Source organism: Palaemon carinicauda, chromosome 13, assembly GCF_036898095.1.
Source record: "Palaemon carinicauda isolate YSFRI2023 chromosome 13, ASM3689809v2, whole genome shotgun sequence".
NCBI lineage: Eukaryota > Metazoa > Arthropoda > Malacostraca > Decapoda > Palaemonidae > Palaemon > Palaemon carinicauda.
This window is the reverse complement of record NC_090737.1, coordinates 48,739,495-48,747,497: the sequence shown is the minus strand read 5'-3', so window position 1 is coordinate 48,747,497 and position 8,003 is coordinate 48,739,495. Positions and strand designations below refer to the sequence as shown.

The window sequence follows — 8,003 nt, the reverse complement described above, 5'->3', positions numbered from 1 at the left end:
ACCTCCCCATCTTTCCAATGATGCATCCGTGTGGATGACGACTGAGGGTGGAGACGGTTGCAGAGGTGTTGACCTCTTGAAGTTTTTGGCCTCTGACCATGGCTTGAGAAGTGATCGCAGCCGAATCTGTATTGGTCTTTTTAGATCTATTCGAGCGTTTGATGCGTATCTTCTCCAGACTCCTGATGCATCCTTTAGCTGTGGTCTTAGAACTGGGTCTGTCACTGATGCAAAGTGAAGGGAGCCCAGCACTCTCTCCTGTTGGTGTCTTGAAATCCTGTTGGATTTTAGAAGTCTCTTGACAGATCCCACTATCCCTCTTCTCTTCTTTAAAGTAATGGAGAGGCAATGTGACTGTAGGTCCCAATGTATGCCTAGCCATTGAAATTTCTGAGCTGGAGATAGTCGAGACTTTTTGGTGTTGATCTTGAATCCTAGATGTTCCAGGAACTGGATCCCTTTCTTGGATGATTGCATGCATTTCGACTCGGATGCTGCCTACACCAGCCAATCGTCAAGATAGGATACCACTTGGACACCTTGTAGTCGTAGTTGTTGAACGACTGCTTCTGCAAGTTCCGTGATGATCCTTGGGGCTGTTTTGTCCGAAGGGCATGGTTCTGAAAGCGTACTTTCTTTTTTGTAGCCTGAATCTTAGGTAAGAGGAGAGTTGGCGATTAATCGGAATGTGCCAATAGGCATCTGCTATGTCTATGAAGACTGTGTATGCCCTTTTGGGCAACAGGGCCCTTATGTGTTGAAGGGTCAGCATCTTCAACTTGTCGTTCTCGATAAACTTGTTGAGCGGTGACAAATCCAGAGTGACTCTGAGTTTGTCCGAGTCCTTCTTGGGAACACAAAAAAGCCTTTCTTGGAATTTGATGGACTTTGCCCTCTTTATCACCCGTTTGCTCAAGAGCTCTCAGGTGTATTCTTCCAGAACGGGCGTGGAATGTTGGAAGAATAGAGGAAAAGGTGGTGGAGCTGTCTTCCAGCTCCAACCTAGTCCGTTCTTAATTATGCTGTAGGCCCAGGGATCGAGGGTCCAGCAATCCCGGAAGAGTCGGAGTTTTCCTCCTACCGGAAGCATCTCATTGCTTCTGGTTCCAGGAGGGTTTGCCTCCTTGACCGCGTGCTCCCGTAGTCCCTCTTCCTCTCGAGGGACGTCTAGAAGAATCTCTACCTGACCCCCTACCTTTAGGGCGAAAGGTGGTGGTCTGCCTTTCATAGGCGGGAGTAAAGGCTTGTGACTGAGTCACCACCTGCTGGGGTACCATCTGGTAGGTGGGTTAGGGGTTTACCACCATCTGTGGCACCGCAGTGACGGGAAGTTGTTGTTGACTAGCAGGGCAAGATGGCACTCATGGCCTCTTCCTTTTCGGTTGGGGACCCTCATCCAGGGAAGACTTCCTCTTCGCCGACGTGCCCCACTTCTGGAGAAGATTTCTATTATCCGTGGCGGCCTTGTCGACTATTTCTTTGACAAATTCATTTGGGAATAGGTCTTTCCCCTAAGTATTGTAAGATATCAACTTCCTGGGTATTTGTTTGACCGCAGCCGAGGCAAACACGAACTCTCTACAAGCCCTTCTTGCCCTAACAAAGCTATAAAAGTCTTTAATTAGGGTTGCCCAGTGTGTTTTGGCTATGACCATGAAAATATCCGGGGATCTCTGTTCACTGGCCATTGCCTCCAGGGTCACCTGGAGGGACAGAGAGGCAGCAATCCTCTCCTTTGTATCCTATTCCCTACGCAGGAGAAACTCAGACAACTTGGGGAGGTTTTCGCTGAACTGACGTCCAGCGATATCAGTCTCCAACTTCCAGACTGAGAAGGTAAGCTTAATATCCTTCCAGTCCTTTAGATCCGTTGCAAAGCTAGGGAAAGGGGCCTACACTCCTTCAGTGTAGGGCAAGGTTTCCCAGCTTCCACTGCCATAATCACCGCCTTAAACCCTTTCTCCCCAAAGGGGAAGGTCATAGTTGCTGGAGCAAGAAAAGAGGGATGTTTCTTGCTCTGGGCCGGCAATTTAGAATTGGTGAAGCCCCTGTCCATCAAACTGCTGGCTAGCAAAGCCTGAGCCTTTGTATGGTCAAGCACTATGACCTCCTTAGGCTCTGTCTCCTCCTTGGTTACAGGTTCCGCCCTTAGACGAACGAAGCAGTCTGAATAGGACTCAAAGCTGGGCCAGAACTCAATGTCCTCGATAAGGACAGCTCCCAGCTTCTCTGAAACAAAGATCTTACCGTTCGTAATTGGCATGTACTCTGCAGGCCTCCATGGGTTTACATCGGAACACGAGGGAAGATCCATTACGTTAAGTCTCCTATGAGATCCACGAGTCGCTGTGAGCTGGAGAATCTTCTTCCTTAGCGCAGCTTCCCTTTGTTCGCTCTTCTTCTTGAACATCTCCATCATAGCTTTAATGGCAGAAAGGGTGTCGTCTGAATTTTTGGGTTGAGAAACAGAGTATGTAAGGGACAGGAACCGACGAAACAGAGACTGTTTCGACTTCATCCTCTTCCGTCTCTGGAGCCAACGTTGACTCCTCATCTCGACCTTCCGCCAGAAGGCCCTTTTCGGTGTCCTCTGACACCTCTGATATCCTCTCATCATCTAGATGGATGTCCTTCATCGCATCCGAGACATCCGTATCCACAGCTATCTGGATGCAAGGGATCTCAGGGTGAGACTGAGGAATAACAGCATCCGCAGATGCTTTAGGAAATAGACAGACCCACATACGCTCACTAAGGAGGTAAGGCCCCATGGCATTCTTTTGAAAGCCAGGAACCCATCTGCGCAACTTGTCCCCGAGCTGCATCCCTTCATTCCGTTGTCTTGGGATTTTCGAAAGCCTCATACACCAGGTCGTTGCATACAGTACATACCTGGGGGTCCCAGTATTTGAGAGGTCCCTTGGTGATGGAGCAGCAGGAGTGTGTCCTACACTTCAGGTGGACACAGAAGTCTCTGCTACGCACGTTGCAGAAGACGCTGTTGGACTTCACATGGTCCTCATGTAAAGAGAGGAAAATAAAATGAGTATAACGTAGTCTATCTCACTAGATAAACTTATAAATATTATAATAATATTTTCCATTTTATTTTATTGCATATAGCTTAGGATAGGTAAGCTAGAAATGAAATAGGAAAGACACATACGTGTGTTTCCCGCCCAGCCAATTACTGTGACCTCCCTCAATATTAACCCTAGGGTCATCCTCCTCAGGAGGCCCGGTGGAAGAGTCTAGCCTATAAGGATAGAAGAGTGTAACAAACACCCACTTTCAAAAGGATTAATAATGAGGGTCATTAATAACTGATCATCTATCAGTATATAGAAAGGGAATTCCTTTCCTAATCTTATAAGATCTCAACAATAGACTGCGCCTGGATGCAGGTAGTATGTTGGAAAACTTAACTACTGTATACTTTTATACCATAGTTTTCTATCTGCAGTATGCTCTATACTACAGATGTACTAGCTACTGTATATACATATACATTAGTTGCTGCCGGCATGTAGCCTGCAAGGCTAGTACTTAAGGCACAATTCAACTGACAAAATATTGATAGTTTTTATGGCTGGCAGCCCATCGGATTGCCGGTGGCTTACCGGACGCCGGCGGGTCACCAGCTGTCGGCACACTATCCCAGACAGCATTCAATGTGACAGGGTAGTGGCTGGTATACCAGACTCGGCCGGCTCTTGCCGGCTAATTCAGATGTGACAGTGAATCAATGGCTGTCTAGCCAGCATCTTGCCGGCAAGGTTAGTGGCCGGCAGCCGCCAGTTAGGTTAGTACCTGGCGACACTAGCCAATAGTGAGAGAGAATCCAAGGAGTGAAGGGTGATGTAAGAGCACTGTCTCACTTCCTTCCTCTGGAATGAGGGTTCTAATGGAAGGGGAGAATATGATTTAATCAAGCTTCCACCCATCCACCTCCGTGCCAGTACCATAGTATGTGAATGGCAGCCCAAGGGAGCACTGAAGAACACTCTAAAGCAAATGGGTCTTCTGCCGGCAGCTATACCTGCCGACACAGCTATCCCGGAGCTCCATGTCCGATAGGGAAGCTATACGACTAGGCCATACAAGCAGAAGCCCTAGCCGGCCCTACAGCCTGCCGGCAATTGGCGAGATTGTAGGACAACGGCCACAGGGTTGTGATGGCTAAGCCATCACTAAAGGATAGAATGGGGAGGGGAAAGAGTCCTGTATAAGGTGTGAGAGGAGCAGGCAGCATGTCGGCCCTACCACACCTTGAGGAATCTCTGTTTCAGTATCGGCACCATCCTGGGCGAACGGAGAAATCAATCCCCAGCCTAGGGTCTGCAAATACAGTAAGGGAGAGCCGGCAATCATCTAGCCGCCACAATTAATCAAAGAGAAACAGAGTTCCAATGCCGGTGCCATCCTAGGCAAAAGAACAACTCTATTCTCTAGCCTAGGGTCTGCGAGCACAGGACTGTCCGACTAAACCACAGGGAGAAGGGGGATCACATGACCCCTTCAAGTGCAGTCTAGGGGGGCAAAGCCTCCTATGCCAACAAACAAGGCCTGACAGGGGAGTACATTCACCCTGTCAACCAGTTGCCGGCATACGACAAATACTCCGAGGTTCTGACCCAAACCCAAAGCTCACCATCAGTAGCTAGGAGAAGGGGCAGAAAAACCCTAGGCTAGTCTTGCATGAATGACAATTCGAGACAAGAACAACTAAGATTGTAACCATAGGCTACACTCTGAGGGAAGGAGGGATTACCCTATATATGAGGGTAACCGGGTAGATTGTATGAAAGTACTGTATACTAAAGCCCCTAGGCTACTAGCCTAGCGACAGTGAGATCGACTACCTAATTCATCGAAGCTGCTCTCTTGTATACTATCTTAGAAGAGGAAATTTTATATGCAATCCATATATCTTACATGCATAAATTGCCTATTATCTTCATTTAAAATTGATAACATCAGGAACACTTATTATATCATGCAAGAGAGTAAACTAAAACGCCCAGGCTAGGAAGCCTGGCGTAAGGATATTCGCGCCAGGAGTTAGAATTCTGGAGACCTTAAGTTAAATTCTCTAGGAATATCACTGTAGTCAAATATACCCTAGGGAGCTACTTAAAGGAACCTTCCATCAAGACGACATGGCCTGAGCCCAAAAGAGCAGTTTGTAAGAGCTACCATTATGTGTGTGTGTGTGTGTGTGTGTGTGCGTGCAAAAATGATTTGAAAGAGAGAAAAATAAACTGATCTCAAGGCTGATATATGAAAATTATATTTAATATAGTTACATTCTTCTTTCTTCATTAGGTCTGTGGCTGCATCATAAATACTGTGTGTCTAAATTACACACACACACACACACACATATATATATATATATATATATATATATATATATATATATATATATATATATATATATATATATATATATATATATATATATATATATATATAATGTATTAATTTATTAATTCACATCCTCTTTATTTGTTGTCACTGTTGTTATTGTTATCTTTGTTGTTATTATTTTCATTTTATATATCCATTTTCATAATTAAAGAAGAAATTACGGACATTTTAACATTCCCCTCGGACGATGATTTTGACACCTAAATCCAGGATATGTCTGAGAAAATCCGGACATATGGCAACCCTAGACTCTATTTCCAACATTTCTTTTTTTTTTTTCTTTATAGAAACTTGCTGCTTTCTTCTTGTCAAATATATATATATTTTTTACTCTGGGTTCCTTTCTCCCATATCTTCTTATTTCTCCTCCCGTAATCCCATCTAATATTATACCCCTCCCAAACCCGCCACCCATAGTTAAATCAATATAATTATAGAAAGGATGGGCAAGCTATGCTCGATTTTTTGTTCTTTTTTTTTCTTAATTAGATTACCGTTGGGAGAGCAGTATTAGTGAAGAGGTTAACCGTTAATAGCATTATGTTTTAATGGTAATCTAAGTCTGTTTCTTAATTTCTTAATGTCATTTATAAAAGTTTCATTCCCGCTTTTTTTGCTAGAATCCTCCTCTTCATTCATTAGCAGGTTTATGTGAATCTGCCATGCCAAAGACACGCAAATGGAGTGATGAATATGTCAAATATGGTTTCACTGCACTCCTGGACGATAAGGGAGGACCAGACCGGGCACAGTGTATGACTTGCCATTTTATCATTTGCAACTCAAATTTGAAGCCTGCTAGACTCCGATACCACCAGTTGAAGCATCCAACCACAGAACATGAACAGTCTCCCGAGGCCTTGCAGGTGAAGAGGGCTAGATATGAAAAGAAAGGTACACTACCCCAATTTGGATTCAAGCCAGTGCAGAAACCCCTTCTACAAGCTTCATATTAAGTGGCATACCAGTGCATAAAGGCCAATGCTTTGCATTCAGCTCCAGAAAATTTGATTAAACCATGCATCATTCGGATGGTTGAGTTAATTTTGGGAACAGATGCAGCCAAGAAGATGAAGGATGTGCCTTTGTCCATTAATGTCATTGGAGGAAGAGTTGAAGATATGAGTTGCGACATCTTGGACCAAATTGTAGAGGAGATTCAAGCCTGCCCTACCCGCATTAGTCTGCAGTTTGATGAATCAACTGATATTTCCAACCCAAGTCAACTGATTGTGTATACCAGTTATATCAAAGATGGTGAGATTAAAGATGAATTCCTCTTCTGTTTGGCATTGCAGACAACGACTAAAGCAGCAGATGTATTCCGACTCTTGGACGAATTCTTTCAGAAGTATCGGATCTAGTGGGAGAAGGTAGGATCAGTCTGCACAGATGGTGTCTCAGCCATGCTGGGGAATAAGTCTGGATTTGCTGCTCTAGTGAAGGAGAGGGTACCAGACATAATTACGAAGCACTAGCCTATGTACTTTATCGCCCTGCTTTGGCGGTAAAGACATTGCAATCTCATTTCAAAAAAGTTTTGTCCGTCTGTGTTAAAGTTGTCAATTACATCCAGGGACGTGCTTTAAAACACAGTGTGTTCAAGTTATTTTGTGAGGAGATGGGAAGTGAACATCAGGTGCTTCTCTTCCACACTGAAGTGCGATGGCTCTCTCGCAGAGAAATGCTGACACGTATTGCAGAGCTCGCTAATGTGATAGCAATATTTCTCCGAGACTATCAGAGTGATTATGCTGAAAATTTCGAGGATGAAATTTTCATTCTCTCCCTCTCCTACCTGGCAGACATTTTTGGTCAACTGAATGATCTCAACTTGTCCATGCAAGGCATGTTTGCCAATAATATTTATTTTACAGAAAAGGTAGAAGCCCTCAAGAAGAAAATATCACTGTGGAAGCATCGAAACCAGGGAGGAAATGGGGGAAGCTTTCCTATCCTGGATGAAAAACGTGGAGACAAGACAGTCCAGCCAATGCTTGTAGAAAGTATTGTTGCTCACCTCTCACTCCTAGAGACCACTATGGCACAATACTTTCTCAAGGATCATTCATTTCCAGAATGGATACAGCAGCCCTTCTTAACAAATATGGATGATGATGATAACTTGAAAGAGGAGCTTATTGATCTGCAGGTAAACTAGGGTTGTCAAACAAAATTTCGCACACTACCGTTGTCAGGTTTCTGGTGTGATCAGTTGGTAGCATACCCTGGATTAGCAAAGGCAACACTGGAAATGATCATCTCATTTCCAACTACCTTCCTCTGTGAAGAGGCTTTCTCCACCATGCTCCAAATCAAAACAACTGCCCGGAACCGACTTCAAATTGGGTTGCTTCATGATATGAGGGTAGCTCTGGCCAACACAAAGCCTTGAATTGAGAAACTAATTGCATATAAGCAACAACAAAAATCACATTGATGTATGTACAGTATGATTGATTACCCAGTTGTACATATTTAAATCCATGCAATTTCATTTTTCTAATTTTTATTACTTCTTTTATAAACAATATTGGTATTTTGTGTTAGTTTTTAGGAATGAAAAAAAAATC

The 8,003-nt window shown here is 44.1% G+C and overlaps 3 protein-coding genes across 3 annotated transcripts; 2 read left to right on the top strand and 1 right to left on the bottom strand.

The window, feature by feature from the left end:
* Positions 1 to 514: 514 nt before the first annotated feature.
* Positions 515 to 2,554, bottom strand: LOC137651555 (uncharacterized). The gene is made up of 3 exons (XM_068384780.1): positions 2,248 to 2,554; positions 1,082 to 1,221; positions 515 to 847 (listed from the first exon to the last, which is right to left on the bottom strand). Exons 1-3 carry the CDS (start codon positions 2,552 to 2,554, stop codon positions 515 to 517), a joined length of 780 nt encoding a protein of 259 aa, XP_068240881.1.
* Positions 2,555 to 6,461: 3,907 nt separating this feature from the next.
* LOC137651554 (protein FAM200C-like) lies at positions 6,462 to 6,794 on the top strand. The gene has a single exon (XM_068384779.1). The coding sequence runs from the start codon at positions 6,462 to 6,464 to the stop codon at positions 6,792 to 6,794; it is 333 nt and encodes a 110-aa protein (XP_068240880.1).
* A 42-nt stretch (positions 6,795 to 6,836) lies between these two features.
* Positions 6,837 to 7,591, top strand: LOC137651553 (protein FAM200C-like). Its single transcript, XM_068384778.1, has 2 exons — positions 6,837 to 6,881; positions 7,007 to 7,591. The coding sequence occupies exons 1-2, from the start codon at positions 6,837 to 6,839 to the stop codon at positions 7,589 to 7,591; spliced, it is 630 nt and encodes a 209-aa protein (XP_068240879.1).
* The last annotated feature ends 412 nt before the right edge of the window (positions 7,592 to 8,003 follow it).

What these genes read in the sequence shown, in the direction of transcription:
- LOC137651555 (XM_068384780.1), bottom strand. Translation starts at nt 2,554, where the DNA reads ATGAGGAGTCAACGTTGGCTCCAGAGACGGAAGAGGATGAAGTCGAAA. An exon ending in GTACATGCCAATTACGAACG is followed by an intron (nt 1,222 to 2,247) that starts GTAAGATCTTTG and finishes CGCCTATGAAAG; the next exon opens with GCAGACCACCACCTTTCGCC. An exon ending in GAAGCAATGAGATGCTTCCG is followed by an intron (nt 848 to 1,081) that starts GTAGGAGGAAAA and finishes TGTGTTCCCAAG; the next exon opens with AAGGACTCGGACAAACTCAG.
- LOC137651554 (XM_068384779.1), top strand. Translation starts at nt 6,462, where the DNA reads ATGGTTGAGTTAATTTTGGGAACAGATGCAGCCAAGAAGATGAAGGAT.
- LOC137651553 (XM_068384778.1), top strand. Translation starts at nt 6,837, where the DNA reads ATGCTGGGGAATAAGTCTGGATTTGCTGCTCTAGTGAAGGAGAGG. An exon ending in CTGCTCTAGTGAAGGAGAGG is followed by an intron (nt 6,882 to 7,006) that starts GTACCAGACATA and finishes AATTACATCCAG; the next exon opens with GGACGTGCTTTAAAACACAG.